We start from the raw sequence: 24,835 nt of genomic DNA, 5'->3' as shown, positions 1-24,835 counted from the left end.
AATACAATACTGCAGATGCTGCAATGGTGAGATAAAGAACAGTGGAGAATAACAATAATGAAGATGCGTCAGCTGAAGTTTCATAGCTCAGTTGGGAGATCGTTAGACTGAACATCAAAAGGTCCTTGGTTCAATCCTGGGTTTTGGATCTGGGACTCGTTTATTGGCACCATGGTAGCGTATTAGTGGGGTATCCCTATTATGGCTCGAGGTGTTGGAATTAGGAGTTCAATTCCGGTGTCCTCTGTAGGTATGTATGTAAGTACTTCCCATGTGCACATGGATTTCTTCTGGGTGCCCCTGTTTACTCCCACAGTCCACAGTTGTGCTGGTTAGGAGGTTAATTGGTTATATTAAACCATGCCGCAAATAGGTTAGAGCTAAATCAGAGAGTTCCTGGGTGTCACAGCTTGGTGGGCTGTATCTCTCAATAAAATAAAATAAATAATATTCTGTAATGGTGAGGGACGAGGAACAGAAGAATGAAAATACTGCAGATGCAGCAATGCTGAGGTACAAAGCACAGGAGTAATACAATACTGCAGATACAGCAATGGTGAGGTACAGCCAGAGGAAAACCACAATTCCACAGATGCAGGAACAGTGAGTTACAAAGCCAATGATATACAATACTGCAGATGCAGGAACTGTGAGGGACAAAACACAGGGAAAGAATGCCAAAGATACTGGAAGGGTGATGTCTAAAGAACTACAATACTGCAGATACTGGAATGGTGAGATGATGCAGAGCTGCCTTAATGACTATCGCCCGGTAGCACTCACATCTACAGTGATGAAATGCTTTGAGAGGTTGGTCATGACTAGACTCAACTCCTGCCTCAGCAAGGACCTGAACCTATCACAATTTGGCTATCATCACAATAGGTCGATGGCAGATGCAATCTAAATGGCTCTTCACATGACCTCATACCACCTGGACAATACAAACACCTATGTCAGGGTGCTGTTCATCGAACATAGCTCAGCATTTAATACCATCATTCCCACAATCCTGCTTGAAAAGTTACAGAACCTGGGCCTCTGTACCTCCCTCTGCAATTGGACCCTCAACTTCCAAACTGGAAGACCACAATCTCTGCGGATTGGTGATAATAGGATAGTAAAGAGAGCTTTTCGTACATTGGCCTTTATAAATGAAAGTATTGAGTATAAGAGTTGGAATGTTATGGTGAGTTTGTATAAGGCATTGGTGAGCCTGAATTTTGGAGTATTGTGTGCAGTTTTGGTCACCAAATTACAGGAAGGATATTAATAAGGTTGAAAGAGTGCAGAGAAGGTTTACAAGGATGTTGCTGGGACTTGAGAAACTGAGTTACAGATCCCTGGAGCGTAGAAGAATGGGGGGAGACTTAATAGATCTATATAAAATTATGATGGGTATAGCTAGAGTGAATGCAAGCAGGCTTTTTCCACTGAGGCTAGGGGAGAAAAAAGCCAGAGGACATAGGTTAAGGGTGAAGGGGTAAAGTTTAAAGGGAACATTGGGGGGGCTTCTTCATAAAAAGAGAGTGGTGGGAGTGTGGAATGAGCTGCCAGTTGAAGCGGTAAATGCGGGCACACTTTTAACATTTAAGAAAAACTTGGACAGGTACATGGTTGAGAGGTGTATGGAGGGATATGGGCCAGGTGCAGGGCAGTGGGATTAGGCAGAAAAATGGTTCGGCACAGCCAAGAAGGGCCAAAAGGCCTGTTTCTGTGCTGTGATGTTCTATGGTTCTAATATCTCCTCCTCCCTGACGATCAACACTGGTGCACCTCAGGGGTGTGTGCTTAGCCCACTGTTCTACTCTTTCTATACTCTTTCTAATTGTTCAAAAGACATCAATCTGCCTTCTTTAATTAAGTCCAAAAAAGTCTTAATACCTTTATTTTTCCAAAGTAAAAAAAATTGGATCACTCCAGGAAGGTTTGAAAAAGTAATTACGATAAATTATACTACAAAGTTTAGATTTTTTAAGATTAAAAAAATTGCGGAACTGGAGCCAAATTTGTAAGGAGTGCTTAACCACAGGATAAAAATTTAAATTAGCAACTTTAGCTAATTGAATAGGTAGAGCAACTCCTAATAACGAAGTTAAATAAAACTGTTTCATAGCTCTCAGTTCCAGGTCTACCCAGATTGGCCGGTCATTCCACCTCATTTCACCGCCATGTTTAGGAATCCTTGGAAATGTACACCAAGGTCTTTCTGTTCTTTAGTATTCCTTAGAGACTTACCGTTCTCTACCCAGATCTAATTTCCCAAAGTGCACAAGCTCTCACATAACAATGGATCAATATCATTCTGCCATCTAAGACTACACTCCTCACAATCAGCAATAACGCCAATTTTCATGTTATCTGCTAATTTACTAGTCATATCTTCTACATGCACATCTAAGTTTTTAATATTAAAATACCAACTGTCCCAGCACCAATTCTTATTGCTACACCATTAGTCACAGGCTTACATTTACAAATGCAACCCTCTACCATCACTTTGGGCTGCTATCACCAAGCCAGTTTTGGATCCAGTTTGTCCTTGATTCCATGGGCATGTACCTATTGGACCAGATTTTCATGCTGACCACAGCAAAGACATGATTGAAGTTTATGTAAATCAGATTGAATGCACTGTCACATCAATACATTCTACCTCTTCAAGAAAAATCAAATTAGTCGGACAGGATCTCCCACCAATAAGTCTGTGCTGACTGGTTGTGATATATTCCTGTCTTCCAAGTGTAGATTGATCCTGTCTTTTAAACTGTTTACCAATAATTTCTCCACCACAGATGTTAGAAGAACTAGCTGGTTTAACCCTGTTGTACAACCTGAATAAGAGTCCCAGATTTTCAGTCCTCAGTCACTTAAGTCAGCAAAGCCCTAAATATCTTTGTCATAGCTCCAGCCAGCTCCTCTCTTTCCTCCCGTTGCAGCCTGGAATAGATCTGATCAGGCCCTGGGGATTTATTCTACTTTATGCCCAATAAACACTAATACCTTTTCCTTTTTTAAATCTTAATGGGCTTCCATAATCCCAAATGAAATCTCTCAACTTTCCAGAGAAATGCTATGTGTTGTTGTAAACAATTTTGTTGTTTGATCACTATACAAAGATTTGCCTCACAGTGACACTTAAGGTTGAAAGGTTTTATGCACTTGCATAACGCAAAATACAAATTAATGCTTACAGACCAAAAAGCATACATTTCTATTTTGCTCAAAAATGCTTGTTGTACTATGCTCTCCTTCTGAGAGAATACAGATACTTACTTAAGATCTTGATCGCATCTTCCTTTTCCTTTGATTCCCAATGTGCCTTGTTCTTTTTCCGGTTTCCCTTTACTGTACTTAAAACATACCTTGCGATTCTCCTTAATCTTATCAGCTGGTGATATTTCGTGACTTGTCTCGGATCTCCATTTTTTAATGCATACACTTTCTGTATTCCTGAAGAGCCTCACTCATTTTTAGTGCTCTGTGTCTATCCTTTAACTTTTTTTCTTAATCAAATTTGGAGTATTCCTTGACATTCAATATAGCCTAGATTTGTTCTTATCCTTCATCCTTCTAGGAATAACATTGCCCTGAACTTTCAGTATTTCATATTTAAAATATACCAATTTCTGAAACCTGAATGGCTGACAACATGTTTTGAGAAGGTAACCCCTGCTTCCCCACACCCCATTTGGGAGAAGTTTCATCCCTGTAACTTCCATGTCAACTATCATACAAGTTCTGCTGTTACACAATCTCATGCTTCTAAATTCAAAAAACATAGGCCCTGCTTTATCTTTTCTCACATAAACCCCTCTATTCTTTCCCTCCATCCAATTCTTGGAATCAATCTAGTGAATGTTTATTGTGTTTTCTGTGTTGCAGGTCTCTTTGCAGGGGACCAGTACACCATTATGGATTTTGGCACATTAAGGCCTTTTAAGTAGTTCAATTGTTACATCTTTTTGCAATAAAGGCTAACATACTGTTTGCCTTCCTAATTGCTTGTTGTACTGGCTCACTCAGGTCCCGCCAAACACTATTTCATTTTCTCACTATTCAAGGAATATCCTATGCTTTTCAAGGGGAGTAGTAGAAGCAGTCAATTGAAGAGGTTTTAAGATATGAGGGAACTGGAGGGATATGGATGATACATATGCAGGACATTTAAAGATCAAAAGGTTAGTATAAATTAGCATCAAGATTGGCACACACCATGGGTCAAATGGTCTGTTCCGTCCTGTACGATGTTTTCTACCAAAGTGTATGAACTTGAATTTTTCCGCATTATAATGAACTTGCCATTCACTTTATGTTCCCTAATGAACTCTCTGCATCCTCAGAACTTTGGAAATACAGTAGATCTTCATTTTTCAATATGTATTTTTCATTCAATGTGTAGGAACAAAAGTGTATATGGAGAGAAATAGCCATATGGATCACATAATCTGTAATACTGGTCAACCGTTTTATATCCTACAAAATGACTGTATCTGACATTCACATTTAAACAGTTAGGTTTACTTTTGCCGCATTCCATAATATTACAATTTTCACTGCTTTCCCATCTTTTACAGGTGTCCTTCACCTTGGAGAACATGACGAGGAATATGTTTTTACACTGCCTTGTGCCTACGCACGTTCCATCCTGACAGTCCCCTGGGTAGAACTGGGGGGTAAAGTCAATATAAGCTGTACCAAGTCTGGATACTCTGCCACTGTCACATTCCATACCAAACCTTTCTATGGAGGAAAGGTCCACAGGTAACTTACAGATGACTTTTATGCATTGATAGAGTGGATGGTTGCAGAAAAATCTCACTTCGTTATTGATGTAATATATTTTTAACTTTCCGTAACTTGCTAAAATTTAAGTACAGTAAATGTCAGCATATGCCTATGGGCAGTTCTGAGATTTCCCTCAATGTACCTTCTACTTGCAGTAATGTGGTATTTGAGACTTGAAGCAACAGGTTGTAACTGTGTAATAAATTACGACAGGTGAGAATGAATCACTTCAAAACAACGGAAATAAAATTTGGGTGTGCTGTAAAATGCAACGCTGATTTGTTTTCATATTTAATGCCATCATACAAAGTCCTGTCCTTTTTTTCCCAAAGATAGTTTATGGTGTCATTAAATGTAGGGCTAGTGCACTTGGTACTTAATGGATTACATGGGCTTTGTGTCCTAAAGGACCTGTTTCCATTCTGTAAGACTCCGCAACTCTGCGCTTTATGATGCTAGGCAACAGTATTCATTGTTTGACTCATCAGTCTCAACTGTACTACCAGACTAAGGTGAAAAGGTGAAGGAAAGGCAAGAGGTGAGGGGTGGAAAGGGTACAACATCTCAGGTTAAAGTAAGGTTGATAATTTTTTTAGTGGGAAGTTTGGAAGAAATTTAAGAAATGTAAAGCTAAGAGGGTTTAGTATATTTTTTTTAAATGGGAAGACTGTTTGAATGAAGTTGTAACAGTCTTTCACAACTATATTCAATGGTTCAGTGTATGAAGAGGAAGTGGTTTCCAAATAAGCCCCCGATTTTTACAATATTTAATTTTCATGGTCATTATATCACACAGTTAAAGCTTGCTTACAGGTGAATGCACCACCACTATTTTAATAGATTATTTTGTTGATCTGGAGGATAAATATCTTCAGTTTCTTTTCAGGAAAATAATTTGTGATGCTTGATTTGACTTCAGACTTGCCAAAGTATGGTTCACTCTTAACTGCCATACATAGCCTTGCCTCTCCACTCCGTACTAAGTAATCAGAGCCAGTAATTTATGCCAACATCCCCAGCAAAACCATATCCCAGAAGTAAATAAAATAAAAACATTTGTGCAGTTGCATTGATTTCAGTGACAACCTGTCAGTGAGGACTTCAACAAGCTAGCCGATGGAAGAATGACACACCAATTAAAACAACATCCAGATTTGCATGCCATAAACACAATTGTAACTATTAAGCTTTATTATTCTTAGTAGCCAAATTTGGCTCCATAATTTTGAAAATCTTGCAGAATGGATAACTTATTTACATCCAAAATGCTCATTAAAGGCCTGCAATGATTGGCATGGACTAAATACGTATTTCCTGTCATTGTGTAAGATTTCAGCTGCAACTATTTTCTTTATTTTTTCTCCCAAAAAGAAGTTTGAAGAGGTACTTGAGTACATACCTCATTTTTCCATAACACTAGATATAATATTCAGTCTGTAATATTTTCTTTTCTGTAGCCAAACACCCATATTTACATCTGTTTCACAATGTACGTTTAAAGGTTTAGAAAATTAGTAAGTATTGTTGAAGGATCTGAGAAAGAAAATAAAAATCCAGAAAATTAATTGTATATTAAGTGAACAGATCTCAAGAGGGAAAAATTTGGTGATTAAATGGTAATAAGAAAGAAACTGTATTAATTTGGCTAAACATATTAAAGATGTGAATCACAGTTACATAAATAATTCATAGGACAAAGCAACAAAATGATACAAATCTATAACTGCAAGTAGCACATGGAAGATATATTTAATTAGAAACACTGCTTGGAATATTGTAATCACAGGACAACTTACAGTGACCAATTAACCTACTAGTTGTATGTCTTTGGACTGTGGGTGGGAACCAGAGGAAACCCACACAGTGACAGGGAGAACACACAGACTTCTTACAGACAGCAACAGAATTGAACTCCAAATTCCAGAATGCCTCAAGATGTAATAGGTTTGCACTATTCACTACTCTACCATGGCACCTCGTATGTAGTGAGAAAGAGATAACTTGGATCTGCTTATAGATTTGAAATGACTATTGATCATTACTAGTGCATAGTGTCCTAGATGATTAGAAGCTACAGAATTCATTGGCTAGATGATATATTATTGGAATCTGAAGAATAGGGAAGAAATTTGAAAGCTTTATCTTCATTGTGACAGATTCTGTTGTGGAGAGGACCACTCAAACTATCCATTTATCGGGTCAAGCAAAAGCAAACTTATTTCGACAGATGTAGTTTACTAGCTCTCGCTGATTGTAGAGTATAGAACATATCAGAGATAGGTACATCATCATCCTATATAGACACATATAGTTATTGGCATTGGACCACTCAAGTACAAATAAACTTATGAGGATTCATTTCTGACATCAACCCTGCATGATTTTAGTGTGTGAAAAAGCCTTTGGTGATCTCATGGTTAAGTCAAATGCGTGCTTTTGCTTGGAGACCTTCTATAAACTTTATTCAGGCATCTTGCTGCACTGATGAGAATGTCTCCAACAAAGGAAATTTGATGGATTATCCAGTGTCAATCACTCATATTGTAAAATCTGTCTTTTTGCTCTGTGCCAGGAAGTCTTTCTCATTATTACTGTAAAATGCAAAGTAAACGACCCCCCCCCCCCCCAACGACCAACTATATATTGTTGCTGTTTCTTTGTGGGCAAGGGTAATGCCTCATCCTAATGGACTTCTATAATCCTATTACACCACATGGGCCAAGGTCCCATTTCAGTTATTTGGCAAATTTATTTATTGTGTCTCATTCAAAATTTATATTTTGGATTGAAAGATCAAATATTCTATACAAAGAATTCCAGTTTTTTAAGGGTTTAGTTGTAATGCAAACCCAATAGTTCATTCATATCTTGGTCCATTTTAACTATCTAATGGAATGTTTTCAGTTCTTTCCTGCAAGCAATTAATCACACCACTCCAAGGACACTTATGTCAGAATACTGTTATTGGATTTCAGTTTGACATTCAACACTATTGTCTTACAAACTTTGGTGAACAAACTTGTTCTGCTTGGCCTAAATACACCACTGTGCAACTGGGTGTTGGACTTCCTAACCAACAGACCTCAGATAGTCAGGGTGCACAAGCAGTCCTCTCTCTTCATCATCCTCAACAAGGTTGCCCCAGAAGGCTGTTCTGAGACCACTGCTGTATGTTCTGCTCACACATGACTGCATGGCCAAACACCTGAGTAATCACATTGTCAAGCTTGCCATTTAACACAATTATTCCCACAGGTCTGATCAAAAAGCTCAAAAACCTGGGATCTGTACCTGGATCCTTGACTTCCTCACTGGAAAACCAGTCTGTGCAGATCGGAAATAATATCTCCATATTGAGGCTAATCAATACTGGTGCAGCTCAAGGATGTGTGCTTAGCCCACTGCTCTACTCTCTCTACACCCATGACTGTGCGGCTAGCCATAGCTTAAATGCCATCTATACATTTGTTGATGACAGAACTATTGCTGGCAGAATTTCAAATGGTGACAAGAAGGCATACAGGGACAAGATATATCAGCTAGTTGAGTGGTGTCACAGCACCAACCTTGCACTCAATATCAGTAAGACCAAAAAGTTGATTGTAGACTTCAGAAAGGGTAAGACAAGGGAATACACACCAGTCATCATAGAGGGATCTGTAGTGGAAAGAGTGAGCAATTTGAAGTTCCTGGGCCCCAACGTACTGATGCAGTTACAAAGAAAGCAGGACAATGGCTATATTTCATTAGGAGTCTGAGGAGATTTGGCAAGTCACCAAAGACCCTTTTAAATTTCTACAGATGTACTGTGGAGAGCATTCTAACTGGCTGCATCACCATCTGGTATGTTGGGGGGGAGGTTGGGGTGAGGCAATCTACAGGATGCTTACTAAAAGTTGTAAACTCATTCAGCTCCATCGTGGACATTAGCCTCCCCAGCATCCAGGACACCTTCAAGCAGTGATGCCTCAAAAAGCCAGTATCCATTATTAAGGACCCCCACTACTCAGGACTTGCCCTCTTCTCATTGCTACCATCAGGAAGGAGATACATGAACCTGAATGCAAACACTCAATGATTCATTGATAGCTTCTTCCCCTCTGCCATCAGATTTCTGAATGGATATTGAACCCATGAGCAATACCTTACTATTGTTTTCTCTTTTTGCACTACTTGTTTAACTTTTTATATACTTCCTGTAGTTTATAGTTACAGAAATATTATAATTTATATTAAATTTATATTGCAATATTATGTATTGCAATATACTGCTGCTGCATAACAACAAATTTTATAACATATGCCAGTGAGATTAAACCTGGTTCTAATTCTAACATGACAGGAGTGGGTTTCTTCACTAACAATCTACCGAGAGGAGGGTGTCAGTAAATAACCTCTTCCACAAAGTCAACTAAACAAAGAAGATGGTTATTGACTTATCAAGAACTCATATCAGTCATATACCCCTCTTCATGGTTTCCTGAAAGGAAAATCCTGCCTGACTAACCTACTGCAATTTTTTGAGGAAATTGCAAGCAGGGTAGACAAAGGAGATGCAGAAGATGTGGTGTACTTGGATTTTCAGAAGGTCTTTGACAAGGTGCCACACATGAGGCCAAATAAGATAAGAGCCTGTGGAATTACAGGGGTGTTACCAGCATGGGTGGAGCATTGGCTGCTCAACAGTAAACAGAGAGTGGGAATAAAGGGATCCTATTCTGGCTGGCTTCCAGTTACCAGTGGAGTTCCACAGGGGATCAGTTTTGGGACCGCTGCTTGTTACAATGTATGTCAATGATTTGGACTATGAGGATTAATGGATTTGTAGCTAAATTTGCTGATGTTACAAAGATAGGTGGAGGAGCGGGTAGTGTTGAGGAAACAGAGAGACTTAGATAGTTTAGGGGAATGGGCAAAGAAGTGGCAAATGAAATACAATGTTGTAAAGTGTATGGTCATGTACTTCGGTGGAAGAAATAAACAGGCAGACTATTATTTAGATGGGGAGAGAATTCAATGCAGAGATACAAAGGGACTTGGGAGTCCTTGTGCAGCATACCCTAAAGGTTAACCTCCAGGTTGAGTCGGTGGTGAAGAAGGCAAATGCAATGTTGACATTCATTTCTAGAGGTATAGAATATAAGAGCAGGGATGTGATGTTGAGGCTTGATAAGGCACTCATGAGACTTGGAGTATTGTGTGCAGTTTTGCACTCCTTATTTTAGAAAGGATATAGTGACATTGGAGAGGGTTCAGACAAGATTCACAAGAATGATTCCAGGAATGAAAGGGTTGCCGTATGACGAATATCTAGAAGCTCCAAGACTGTATTTCCTGGAGTTCAGGAGAATGAGGGGAGGTCTCATAAAAACATTCTGAATGTTAAAAGCCCTGAACATATGAGACATGACAAAGTTATTTCCCATGGTAGGGGATTCTAGAACAAGAAGGCACGACTTCAGGATTGAAAGACGTCCTCTTAGAACAGAGATATGGAGAAATTACTTTAGTCAGGGTGGTAAATCCATGGAATTTGTTGCCATGAGTGGCTGTGGCCAAGTCATTGGGTGCAGTTAAGGCAGAGATAGATAGGTTCTTGATTAGCCAGGGCATCAAAGGGTATGGGAAGAAGGCTGGGGAGTGGGGGTGACTGGAAGAATTGGATCAGCCCATGATTGAATGGCGAAGCAGCCTCGATGGGCCGAATGGCCTATTTCTGCTCCTGTATCTTATGGTCTTATGGCTCAGCAGTGGTAACTATGAGCACTCCTGAGAGTGCACATCTCACACAAAATCCCAGAACACATCCTACACAATCAAGAAAGCTCACTTTATGAGAAGGCTGAAGAGAGTAGCACTATGCACATCAAGACACATGAGCTTCTACAAATGCACAGTAGAGAGCATGCTAACATTCTGCATGCAGCAGACAAGGTGGTCCTGCCCAACACATCACCGGCACCAGCCTATCTGCCATCGAAACCTTATATGGAAAGGTGCCAGTAAAAGACTGGTATTATCATGAAGGATTCCACCCACCCTGCTCATGGACTGCTTGTCACACTTCCTTTAGAAGGGAGGTTGTCTAGCATCCATGCCAGATTCACTAGACTCAAAACAGTTACTTTTCCCCAAGCAGTAAGGCTGATCAACACCTCAACTCACTAATCCACCCCTCCAGCACTGTTTTTATCTTCTGTCAAAGTCACCTTGTGCACAGGCACTCTTGTACCTAACATCATTTCTATACTGTGAAAACATTTGCTTGTTTAAGTAAACAACGGCAACATGTTGCAATAGGCACTGCTACATGTCTGCAGTGAACATTTATGTCTGGTTGTGCAATCTATTGCAATTTGGTTTATAGAAAAGAGGGAGCAAGACCACGGAGGGATTTAAACACATGAATAAAGTTTTAAATTTGAAACTATTTTTGTTGGAGTTGTAGATTAACAGTTTACTTCCCTTTTTTTTACTTTATCCTTTTATTTCCATTTTCTTCTTGTAGAGTTACAGCTGAAGTAAAGCATAATCCTACCAACACAATTGTATGCAAGGCACAAGGGGAATGGAATGGAACCCTTGAATTCACATACAGTAATGGTGAAACAAAAGTGATTGATACAACCAAACTGCCAGTAATAAGAAAAAGAATTCGACCCATCCAAAAGCAAGGATTGTTGGAATCAAGGTCTGTAGAATTAGAACTTTTAAATGTTATTGAATTATATCTAATTTTTCAGATATTAAAATAAAATCTTAAGTTTTTTTTAAAATCTCAGGAGTTTTGTAGATCATCTTAAAACTTTGGAAATTCACTTAATAAATTTCAGTTCAGGTTCATGCTGCAGATATTAATATTTGATACAGCAGATATGATCTTTGCAGCTACAGTCTAATGCCACAATGCATCCTGAAGCTGCGAAAGACTTGAAACAGGAGGGTTACTGCATTGATGTGAGAAGACTGTGAGTTTTCTCCTAAAGGGCAGGAGGGCCTGGAAGGCTGGTGAAGAACAGTGACTACAGAAGGTGTGCTTATAATGTAAGGTGGCTCAGAGGTCCTATAATGCTATATCCAGTAGGCAAGAGACTGCCAGAGACATCCCATAAGAACATATGCGCAATCATGAATTTTTGCATTTTGTTGGGAAAACTTGCAAAGCAGGCTGATTTACCTGATCTGATAGGCTGAAGGAAAAATAGATAAAATCTTCTTTCTGGTCTGTAGTTTGGATGATCAAAAGATCTGTCCTAAAACCTGTTACGCAGGAGTAAATAGTGGCCTGTCAGATATAATAAAGAATGTGACAGCTTGATACATACTGAGGCATGGAAGTATATGGAGTTGTATATGCAGAAGGTTTTAATTTAGCAGGCTTTTAATTACTTGGTTAATTAGATCAATGCAATGTCATGGGCTCCTGTGCTTGCTCCTGTGCTGTACTGTTATATGATGAGAAAACTGATAATGATCTTGAGCTGCAAGTCATATGTGAGGGTGTAGTTGAGGTTGTTTGCAGGAGATAACTTCTGAATGACGATAGAAAATGCAGTGTGAATGTTGGCCTACTGAACAGCAGTGATTGGGCAACATGGTTAAAGGAACATGGATGTTCTGTGAGTAAATAAGAACTTATTTCGTGGATCTCAATGATTTAAAACCTCACTTCCAACAAATTCTATGAATTGTACCACTGTTAGTGTCTTTTGGAGGGAATTTATTTCCAGAACAAAATGCAGAGAAGTTTGAAAATCCTACGAATAAATAGATAAATTGCCGATGGGCATTATGACACTCAAATATATACATGATAAAACTGATACTTCAACATATTGTTTACATTTCAGTACCTCTGAATGAATTTCAAACAGGCAGGTAGCTGGGTGACTGTCTAGAGAGGGGAGTTGGCTTGCAGTGCAGAGCTTGCAGTACATCTTTATGACCGTTCCCCTTGATAATATATACTGCTTTGGATACTGTTGAGGAGTGGGGGTGGAGATGACCTCTTGGGGAAAGCCACAGTGTGACTATATCTCTGGCTCTGTGGCTCAGAACGGAGGTGGGAGTGGGGGGACATGGGAAGACAGGTTGTGCAGTAGTGATAGGGGGTTTAGTATTTAAAGGAATAGTGATGTGAATGTGGATGTGAACCTGGATGATAATGCTGTCTTCCAAATGCCAGCACCAGAGACATCTTGGATCAGATCCACAGCATTCTAAAGAGGGAGGGTAAGCAGCCAGAGGTTGTCGTACGTATTGGTACATATTGGTACCAATGACATAGGTGGTAAAACAGATGACATCCTGAAGAGAAAATATAGAGAACTAGTTAGAAAGCTGAAAAGCAGGACCTCCAGTATAGTAATCCGCCTTGCCACTCACCAGTGAAGGTAAGAATAAGATAATTTGGTAGATGATTGTGTGGTTGAGGAATTGGTGCAATGGGCAGTGTTCCAGATTTCTGGATCTTAGGGATCCATTCTGGTGAAGGTATGACCTGCACAAAATGAAGGGGTTACACTTAAACTTGAGGGGGACCAATATCCTGCAGGCAGGTTTGCTGGAGCTGTTAGGGAGAGTTTAAACTAACTGGAGTGATAGGGCAGAGGATGAGGCAGTTGTATAAATTACATGCAGCTTGTGGTTTATGAGGAAGGATAGGTTGTTAATAGGGCAAAATTGCAGTCAGTGGGATGGGTTAAAGTACATCTTTAAACTAAATAGTAGGGGGTAGATTTAAAAGTGAGGATAAAGAAAAAGGGAAAAAGAGTGCAGGAGAGCTTACAAGCGTCTCCAGAATAAATAAAATGACAGTAGGTTTAGAAATAGATAAGAATTTAAATTCCTGAAACACAGGAGCAAAATTGAAAAGGCTGCTGAATACAGGACTAAAGGTGTTACATTTGAATGCACACAGTAGATGATTGTATAGCGGTTAGAAATTGGCAGGTACGACATTGTGGGCATCATTGAGTCGTGACTGAAGGAAAATCACAGACGGGAGCTTAACATGCAAGGATACACATTGGATCGAAAAGACAGGCAGAGGGGATGGGGTAGCTCTGATGGTAAAAAAGAGGTGATATCAGATGAAAAGATGTAGCATCGTCATGAGTAGAGTTTAAAAAAAAACTGCAAGGGTATAAAAACCCTTATGGGAATTATATTCAAGCCTCTGAACAGAGGCCAAATTACAATGGGAGATAGAAAAGGCACTAGACCAAAGGGCAATGTTATGAGGGATTTCAATATGCAGGTAAATTGGGAAAATCAGGTGGGTGCTGGATCCCAGTGGATAGAATTTGTAGAATGCCTATAAGATGGCTTTTTAGAGTAGAATGTGGTTGAGCCTGGGGTGGGGTGCGCGGGGGAAAGGAAATTCTGGATTCAATGTTGTGATTAAATCAGATTTGATTAGGGGAGCTTAAGGAAAAAGAACATAATATGATAGAATTCCCCCTTTAGTTTGAGAGAGAGGAGCTAAAATCAGATATCTTGGTATTGCAGTGGAGTAAAGGGAATTACAGATGCTTGAGATGAGCTGGCCAAAGCTGACTGGAAGGGGACATTAGCACGGATGACAGAACAGCAAATGGCTGGAGTTTCTGTAGGCAATTCAGAAACTTCTGCCAATTAATGTACTGCCTTCATCCTTGCTGGTGTCTCCTTCCCATCGAGTTTGGCCAGTTCATCAGTCTTTAGGATAGATACATTCTAAAGAAGTAGTTGTAATCTAAAGGAAGGATGAGGCAACCGTGGCTAATAAGGGAAGTCAAAGACAGCATAAAATCGAAAGAGAGGGCAAAAAACATAGCAAAAGTAAGAGAGAAGCTAGAGGATTGGGAACTCCCAATAACAGTCTCAAGACTGCAAAAGGAAGAGGGTTGGACTTGGACCTCATCATGTAAAAACCCAGAGCTACAGAAATGCCAACAGAAGCTGCAAAGGCCTCATCCCTGGGAGAGGAAGGATCAAAATGGGTTACACCAGGGAACATCTTGAAAATCTGGCTCAGGACAGAGTGTACTGTCAAGCTGTTGTTGGCAGCCTATGCCCAAGTAGGGAGGATGGTCTTAAATATGTAAGTAGAGGATTGGGAAGATTTCAGAAAACCAACAGAAGGCAACTAAAAAAAATGGAGAGAAAAGATGAAATATGAAGGCAAGCTAGCCAATAATATAAAAGAATACCAGAAGTTTTTGCAGATATATAAAAAGAGAGGCAAGAGTGGATATTAGAAAATGATGCTGGAGAGGTAGTAAAGGGAGATGAAGAAATGGTAAATAAACTCTAAGCATTTTGTGTCAGTCTTCACAGTGGAAGAGACCAGTAGTATGCCAGAAATTTGAGTGTGTCAGGACTAGCAGTGTGTGTAGTCACTATTAAGGAAGTGGTGCTTGGAAAGCTGAAAGGTTTAAACGTATATAAGTTACCTGGACCAGATGACCTACAATCCAGGGTTCTGAAAAAGGTAGCTGAGCAACTGTGGAGTCATTAGTAGTGATCTTTCAAGGAACATGAGATTCTGGAACGGTTCCTGAGGACTGGAAAGTTGCAAATATCACTGCACTGTTTAAGAAGGGAGGGAGGCAAAAGACAGGAAATATCCGGATCAGTCAGGGCATCAAAAGATATGATGAGAGGGCAGGTGTATGGGTTGAGTAGGATCTGGGATCAGCCATGATGGAATGGTGGAGCAGACTTGATGGACTGAATGGCCTAATTCTGCTCCTTTGTCTTATGTTCTTATTGGCGAGTTAGCGTGACTTCACTGGTTGGGAAGATGTTGGAGTTCATTATTAAGGATGGGTTTCAGGGTACCTGGAGGCACATGATGAAATAGGCTAAAGTCAGCATGGTTTCCCTGAGGGGATATCTGTTGGAATTATTTGAAGAAATAATACATAGGATAGACAAAGAAGAGTCCGTTGATGTTGTTTATTTGGATTTTCAGAAGGCCTTTGACAAGGTGCTCCACATGAGGCTCCTAAAGAAGTTAAGAGCCCATGATATTTACAGGAAACATACAAGCATGGATACAAGATTGGCTGACTGGTAGGAGGCAGAGAGTGGGAATAAAGGGGGTCTTCTCTGGTTGGCAACTGATGACTAGTGGTGTTTCACAGGTGTCAGTGTTGGACCACTTCTTTGGGAATGATTTGGACGGAATTGATGGCTTTGTGGATGACACAAAGATAAGTGGAGGGACAGGTAGTGTTGAGAAAGCAGTGAGTTGGCAGAAAGACTTGGACAGATTAGGGGAATGGATAAAGAAGTGGCAGATGGAATACTGTGTAAAGAAGTGAATGGTTGTGTGCTTTGGTAGAAGGAATGCAGACTGCTGTATTTTCTAAATGGGGAACAAATTCAGAAATTAGAGGTGCAAAGGGACTTGGGAGTCCTCATGCAGGATTCCCTAAAGGTTAATTTGCAGGTTGAGTTGGTGGTAAGGAAAGCAAAAGCAATGTAAGCATTCATTTTGAGAGAACATAGAATATACTAGAAAAGCAAGGATGTAATGCTGAGGCTTCATATGTGTCAGACCACACATGGAGTACTGTGAGCAGTTTTGTCCCCTTTTTTCTAAGAAAGAATATGCAAGCATTGGGGAGAATCCAGAGGACATTCACAAGAATGATCCCAGAAATGAAGGGGTTAATGTACTCTGGAGTTTAGAATAATGAAACCTATCAAATACTGAAAGGGCCAGATATAGTACAGAGAAAGAAGATGCTCCTTATAGTGGGATACCACAGAATACAAGAATGTCTCTTTAGAATAGAAGTGAAGAATTTCTTTAGCAGAGTGGTAAATCTGTGGAATCCATTGCCACATACAGCTATGGAGGCCAAGTCATTGGGTATATTTAAAGAAGAGGTTGATGGGTTCTTGATTAGCAAGTGTGGCCAAAAGATTCGGTTGGGGGGGGGGGGGGGGGAGGCAGGAGAATGGGGTTGTAAGGAATAATAAATTATCATGATGGAATGATGGAGAAACTCAACAGGCTGAATGGCCTAATTCTGCTCCTATGTCTTATGGAGGTTTATTATAAATATTTCTAATCACCTCTGTCCATTAGAAAAAGTGCCTCATTATGATCAATGAGACTGTCTTACATTAATAATACTTTATTTAAAACATATTTCTATTTTTCATGTCAGTTAAAACAGATTTAGTTTTAAAATGTTTTGGATATTTCTTGACTTTTAAGGCATCTCTGGGAACTAGTGACCAATGCACTGAAAGTGGGTGATATAGATGCAGCAACAGAGAACAAGCACCTTCTGGAAGAGCGGCAGAGAACTGAGGAGAAACTGAGAGCATCAACAAACACTACCTGGAAACCAAAGTATTTCATTAAAGAGGTAATTACCATCCCTGCAATTAATGTTATGAGTAAAAATCAAAATCATGCCTGTCATATTCGAAGTAATTTGTAAAATCTTCCAAATTCTATATTTGATTTTGATGAAATAATGCTTGAAAATGTGGGAGCTCTAACAGTATGCATTAGAACTTTGTACTTCTAGTTATTTACAGAATTTTGCTGAGATCTTTATATTAATAGCTTTCAAAAGGCACATTTTAGGGGGATCTGAGAAAGAATTTTAGTCTTACTGCCTGGATCATTCGAGGCACAGCCACTATTAAAGGAGTAAATACAGGAGAGGATATAGAAAAGGACATGGGTAGAGTAATGCATAGTTCTTCTATGAATGTAGGTTGCAAGAAGTTGATAGAATTGTTGCCTTCAGATCAGAAAATTCAAGTTTTACTGCAGATAGAATGAACTGGAGTAGAGCAATTATTTTTAAGAGATTAAAGGATGAAGCCATTAAGAGATTTTAGCACGTCTACGTGATCTTTCTCTTCTTTTGATTTTTGAGTTTCAAAAGCCATTTTGATACATGTTAAACTCTAAAAGGACCACATTAGAATTCGGTTACCAGAATAAAATTTGGAATATTGCTGTTTACTTAATGCAGCTGTATGGTGTTTTTCAAATTTGTTCTCAGATATGAACTAAATTAAAATATTAAAGGGCACCAGAGATGCTGTTAGGTTGTGCTTGACTCACTGTCAACTAAACCTTGACAACTTTCGCTTTGTTAAACAGACAGGAACTTTCTTATCTAAAGCACATATCTGTCTGTAAGACCATCAATTCCTTCACCCCGCCCTTTCTCTTGATGTTGCAACCTCTCATTCAGAATGCATTTCTCATCAAATAATGCCACCATTGGTTCCTCCTTGTACCCGGATGTATATAACACAGCTTACACGTAATTTACAATTTCATTGAGGACAGCCTCATTTCCATTCTGGGAACAGTTAAATTGAGAATTGTTTCCTCCTTGATGGTGGTTTACAATGGCCATCAGCAAAACATTACACAAGCTTCCATAGAACCTTAGAACATCACAGCACAGAAACAGGCCTTTTGGCCCTTCTTGGCTTTGCTGAACCATTTTTCTGCCTAGTCCCACTGACCTGCATCTGGCCTATATCCCTCCATACACCTCTCATCCATGTACCTGTCCAAGTTTTTCTTAAATGTTAAAAGTGAGCCCACATTTACAATGTCATCCAGCAGCTCATTCCACACTCCCTGTGTGAAGAAGCCCCCCCCAATGTTCCCTTTAAACTTTTCCCCCTTCACCCTTAACCTATGTCCTCTGGTTTTTTTTCTCCCCTAGCCTCAGTGAAAAAATGCCTGCTTGCATTCACTCTATCTATACCCATCATAATTTTATGTACCTCTATCGTCTCCCCCATTCCTCTACGCTCCAGAGAATAAAGTCCTAACCTATTCAGCCTTTCTCTGTAACGCAGTTTCTCAAGTCTCGGCAACATGGGTAAACCTTCTCTGCACTCTTTCAACCTTATTAATGTCCCTCCTGTAATTCGCTGACCAAAACTGCACACAATACTCCAAATTTGGCCTCACCATAACATTCCAACTCATATACTCAATACTTTGATTTATAAAGGCCAATGTACCAAAATCTCTCTTTACTACCCTATCTACCTGTGACACCACTTTTAGGGAATTTTACTGCACTCCTCAGTGCCCTACCATTTACCTTATATGTTATACCTTGGTTTTTCCTTCCAAAGTGCAATACCTCACACTTGTCTGTATTAAACTCCATCTGCCATTTTTCCAGCTGGTCCGGATCCCTCTGCGAGCTTTGAAAACCTTCCTCACTGTCCACTACACCTCCAATCTTGGTATCATCAGCAAATTTGCTGATCCAATTTACCACATTATCATCCAGATCTTTGATTATAGATGACAAATAACAATGGACCCAGCACTAATCCCTATGGCACACCACTAGTCACAGGCCTCCACTCAGAGAAGCAATCCTCTACTACCACTCTGACTTCTCCCATTGAGCCAATGTCTAATCCAATTTACTACCTCACCATGTATACCTAGCAACTGAATCTTCCTAACTAACCTCCCATGCGGGACCTTGTCAAAGGCCTTACTTAAGTCCATGTAGACAACATCCACTCTCTTGTAACCTCCTCAAAAAACTCTAATAGATTTGTTAAACATGACCTATCACGCACAAAGCCGTGTTGACTCTCCCTGATAAGTCCCTGTCTATCTAACTACTTGTAGATCCTATCTCTTAGTACTCCTTCCAATAATTTGCCTACTACTGACGTCAAACTTACCAGCCTATAATTTCCCAGATTATTTTTAGAGCCTGATAAACTGATAAACATATCAATAATTTGAAGCCTTGCTGCACTGCGATGGTCTATACTTCCATGCATTAGAAATACTTATGAATATCTTCTAATTTTGTTTTTTTTAATAACTCTAATTTATATCTTTTAACATTAGCTGTAGTAATGAATTAACTGATTTTTCAATTCTAACAGGGAGATGGCTGGATGTACTATAGTCCCATCTGGAAGGCACACTGTTGACAGTTTGAACTTGACTGCCACCTACCTCAGATTTCTTCCAATTTGAAATTGTCATCTGATAATAATTCTGAGGTGATGTTGAAAATTTAAAAACCTAATAAGTTTAAATGTTAACACGAGTGAATCTGCAGATGCTGGAAATAAATAAAAACACAAAATGCTGGTGGAACTTAGCAGGCCAGACAGCATCGATGGGAGGAGGTAGTGACAACGTTTGACTCCTGATGAAGGGCTTCGGCCCGAAACATCGTCACTGCCTCCTCCCATAGATGCTGTCTGGCCTGCTGCGTTCTGCCAGCATTTTGTGTTTTTAAGTAACAATGTTGTATGCTTATGCAATACATATAAAAGAAGCAAATATGTTGTGTACCAAATTAAAAATACTTCCAGGTTCACCAAAAAAAAATTATTCAGTTGTCCTGTATTCATGTGATATCTGCCTATGATTGAAAAGTTAATAATGGAGAGACTTTATTTTAATGTTGTAAGGTTTTATATTTTTCACACTCAAAAGTTTTTCTGCACTTAAATAAATGTGCCATCAGTGTAGACACAAGATATTGTTGTGAACTGTGTGACATCGACTTGGTAAACTGGCATGCTATTCAGTATTTCACATGGTATTTAGCCCCACAGCGCATGCCAACCACTTTTTACTGTAATGAATTTCATTACTTTCAGAAGTTTAATTATTAAGCCTAGTTTCTAAAACTCATCAGAATGAACAGTGTTTCGCAAAACCTGAGGTATTGGCTGAGAAACACTGATCTTTGTAGATAGGATACGAAGCTCAACTTTATAGTTCCTATAGGCTAATCAGAAAGGACTGTTCAGTCCTTATGTGGAATACAGATTCATTAAATCCATTACCAAATACTTATAAAGTATGATATCCCAATATCTCATATTGCATTCAGAATTCTAGAACTACCATAAAGATAAACTAACGATTTTTAGAAAGTGCCCTTTTTGCGAAAGCAAAGCAAAACATTTAGCTTTGTTAATTTTTCATTTTGTAATCTTAAGCTTGAAGGTGTAGCTAATCACAAAATTATTCCATCAGTGGACCTCTCACACTGCTTTTGCTTCCATGTACTTATTTACATTACGCACTTTACTCTCTACAGATCTATACACCAGCAAGTCACTAATGTCATTGATATCATCTGCCATCCACAGTGCCTACACATAATAAATGGTGAATATATAATGATAAGAAATGTATGTAATTTGCTTCAGAGCAAATATAATTTAGTGGATCACCTAGCCTATTCTGAATTGTAATCAACTGTTTTTCTACCTATTCGTATTCTCCTGATAACTTTTCACTCTTTTGATGATCAAGAATCTAGCAGCCTCTGCCTTAAACATCTTAAAAACTCCGGAACTCTCCCTCATAGTGCAATAACTCCCGTACCTCCTGAGATAAGTGTAGCTCATAAGCAACCCGTTATTTATAGTGACCCCCCCCCCCCCCCCACAAACTTCAAGATTCTTCCCTGCAAGGAAATATCCTTTTCATATCATCCTGTCAAGACTCCTCAGGCTCTTGTCTGATTTACTCAGATCACTTCTCTCTTTACTTAACCCTAGCAGATCCAAGCCTAACCTGGCCAATCTTGCCTCATGACAACCTGCTCATTTCACATATCAGTCTATTTAACCTTCTCTGAACTACTTAGAACACATCAATATCCTTCCTAAAATATGGTGATCTATACTGTACACAGTACTCCAAGTGATCGTACCAGTAACTGAAGCACACCCCCACTATCTTTTCTATTAAATCCACCCCCCCCCCCCAAACAGGAACATCTGATCAGCCTTTGTAATTACTTGCTATCCTTTTCTGAACCATATTTGCACTGGAACATAGATGTGCACCTCAGAGCTCTGCATTCTCTCACCAATTAACATAACTGCATTTTTGTTAAGGAAAATAAATCTTCGGGAAAACCAACTGATTGCATAGAGTGTAAGATCAAATTCAAAGCAACAAGTTGTCACTGAACATCATAAAGCAATCTTCTGAAAGGAATAATTTTTGGATTTGATTGAGGATTGCATACAAATGTCAGTGCTTTTGTGTATTCAAATCTTTTGTAATACATGTGATTTTTAGTTTCTGATGGTGTTTACTTTAGTGGTAAGAATAGAGAACAATATTTTTTAAATGTTAAGGAGCTAGTAATTGCTGGCATATAGTAGGATCTTACTGTGCTGGTTCATGATATGCAGCAAATATATGCAGGTACAACAAAGAAGGCAAATGGTATGTCGCCCATTACTTTAAGGAGTTTGGATTATAAGGGTAAGCAAGTCTTGCGACAGTTATTGAGCTCTTGAGTACTCTTGTATTATATGCCCTAGAAATGGGAAGAAGGAATGATACTTCACCAGAAGCTTAGGGCAGCCTTAATAATGCACTCACAGTAGAAACAGCCTTGTTCAGGAGAGAAGTCTTTAGTGATACAGTATATGGAATTTTATAAGGAACAGGCTAAGTGGTCTAGAACTAGAAGTCACTGTCCCACAGTAAATGACTGGCCATTTCAGAATGATCTACGTAAAGTTTCTTATTTAGAAAGTTGCAAATATCTGAAATTATTAATTTCTGCCAAAGTAAATGAATGAACTGAATGAAATGAAAGGGAAACTATAACCCATGAGCATTATGCAAACTAAACATTACAGTAACATTTAATCAGAAATGGCTTGCCACTTTAAAGATATTTTGAAATACACAAATTCAGTAATCAAGTTTTATGCCTTCTGCTTTGCCTTAGAAATGATCGTAAAATCTAAACACTTGAATGAGTAAACCATAATTCCAGTATTAATTTCTACAGTAACACACAGAGCTGAAGGGTCTTTTCTGAAAGGTTGACTCCTTATTCCTTTTCATAGATGCTGCCTGACCTGATGAATTTCTCCAACATTTTGTGTGTACTTTACTCCAGACTTCCAGCATCTGTAGAAACTGTTGTATCATTTTTTTTTGGTATTGCTTTGCCACATATTTGACAGGTTTTATTTCATCTCATTCAATGCATACAATGAAAAGTTTAAAGTCATGCAAAATCAAACTGAGTATCTACCAGAGACTGAAAGTATAGTTGTTTTGATTATCATCTGACAATGCAAAGTGATTATTTTGGTAGGTTTGGTTTTTTTTAAACTAAAATTAATTTTATGAATAATAGATATTGAGATGATCAGATCATTAAAATTTATTAATACACAGGAATTAAAGAAAAAGCAACTTCTACTGGTCCAAATGTGCCCATAATCCAGCAAAGTTCCCCATGTTTAAGTAATGTACACTGATGCACATTTTCTAATGATCTAGAGAAGTGTCTCTAGTCACCATAATTATATAATTCTTTAGTGTGGCAATGGACCCTGACTTCTCCATTCTCTTGGCCCAGAGAGAGCTGGGGGAGTCTGCATAACTTGAATAGTTCTTCAACTTTTAGTTATAATGCATTGTTCCATAAAACACTCTTTGCTCTATCAGCATATAGCAAAGTCATCAGGTGCCTTCTGCAATGACAGATAGTAAGTGACACCAGGGTAAATATAAACCATGCCAGTTTCTATAAATATGTAGGTTATTGACAGATATATAACAACTTTAATATTGTTTAAGATTTATATGTAAACTATCAATTTCTAATTGGTTAGCAGTTATGCAATGAGAGAAGCTATGGTGCAATAAAAAGTAGTATAATGAAACAGATAGTTTAACATCTACCTATAACGTTACAAATTTGAACTTCAGTGGAATCTGTGGTACACATTTTGAAATTTGTGATAAGCATTTTGGAACGTGCATTTCCTTGTGCTGTTAGGTAGTATTCAGATTTGATTTTGGGGATGGCTGTTGATTGAAATCTGATATTGAAATCAGATTATATAACTTGCTCTTTTCATCTGATCAAGAAGGTTGTAATAACCATGTCAGTTAATTTCAGACTAGTAAATGTTTTAAAATCTGCTCGGGTAATAAATACCTAAAATCATAAACAATCTGCCTCTGAAGAAATTCAAACTGCATTGGAAGTAAACACTCCCGACATAGTGGTGCTGGTTGTTTATTGGGGCATTATGTAAGAAATAGATGTGGATAAATATTAAAATTTCTGAAGCTTTGAACTGTTCAGATATTCATTGGCACCAGACAATAACTCTTTACAGAAAGTTCAATTGTTTCAAAAGAAGAAACATAAGAATGACCTACTGTGTTCAACTGAAGCTTGTTTAATTTAGTGCATTACAAATTGCTACAGAAATGGAAGATGCAATAGTGTCCTTGACTAGAGGTTTAATTGTTTGAAAGTGCAACATTTTTCATTGTTTCTTTTCAAACATCTATGGTACCTGTTAAAATCTTAGCAGCACACCATCATGAAAGCTTGCCAAGTCTGAAATGTCTTATATTCAGCCATATATTTTCTATGACTAATGTTTAGTTTGTTTTCTAGAACTTTAGCACAAGTAAACGTTCTTTGTCTCAAGAATTTTGCATTTAAAACCTTTGACTAATTTCACAAGGATTAACCCCAATACTTCTATTATGCCAATGGAATGCTTTAACTAACCTGTTCATTCTTTCCAGCTTTGCAACTCTCTGATTAGCCATTAAATTGTGTAACACTTGTTTGGTATCTATGCAACACTTGTAATATAACAAAGTAATTCACAATGATATGAAGATGATTTATAATTGTTTTGATTAACTAATAAATATGCTTTGGCAGTGAGAATTTGTCTTGTACTGCTTTTCCATTTTTAATTATATCTTTAAATATCTTTGTTAACTCTTCACCATACACTAAAACATATTCAAACGTCTCTCCAGTTCCCTGTGCAAGTTATATCTCTCACTCTTTCTTCCCTCCCCCCCACCCCAAAAACAAACAAACTAGGCTAGCTTTTAACACATCAACCAAATATGTGCTTGAAGATCTAGGAAACAAAGGTTCTCATGAGCCCCACCTGTTCCATTTCTCATCACTGTCCCAAGGAAAATCCACCGGGCTTCACCAGCATGCCAATGTAATCAAGTGTTCATGCCTGGAATCATTTACTTAAATCT

The 24,835-nt window shown here is 38.6% G+C and overlaps 1 protein-coding gene across 2 annotated transcripts in view; it reads left to right on the top strand.

The window, feature by feature from the left end:
• osbpl10b (oxysterol binding protein-like 10b) overlaps positions 1-24,503 on the top strand; it is a 158,325-nt gene extending 133,822 nt beyond the window's left edge. For both annotated transcript variants that reach the window (XM_059945415.1, XM_059945416.1), the window contains 4 exons: positions 4,578-4,764; positions 11,297-11,479; positions 17,003-17,156; positions 19,690-24,503. In XM_059945415.1, the coding sequence (XP_059801398.1) occupies positions 4,578-4,764; positions 11,297-11,479; positions 17,003-17,156; positions 19,690-19,737 (572 nt within the window). In that variant the 3' untranslated portion in view covers positions 19,738-24,503. The remainder of the gene's footprint in view (positions 1-4,577; positions 4,765-11,296; positions 11,480-17,002; positions 17,157-19,689) is intronic.
• Positions 24,504-24,835: the final 332 nt, after the last annotated feature.

Source organism: Hypanus sabinus, chromosome 20 (genome assembly GCF_030144855.1).
Source record: "Hypanus sabinus isolate sHypSab1 chromosome 20, sHypSab1.hap1, whole genome shotgun sequence".
Classification (NCBI taxonomy): domain Eukaryota; kingdom Metazoa; phylum Chordata; class Chondrichthyes; order Myliobatiformes; family Dasyatidae; genus Hypanus; species Hypanus sabinus.
The sequence above is the reverse complement of the archived record's forward strand: the minus strand, read 5'-3'. Positions and strand labels throughout refer to the sequence as shown.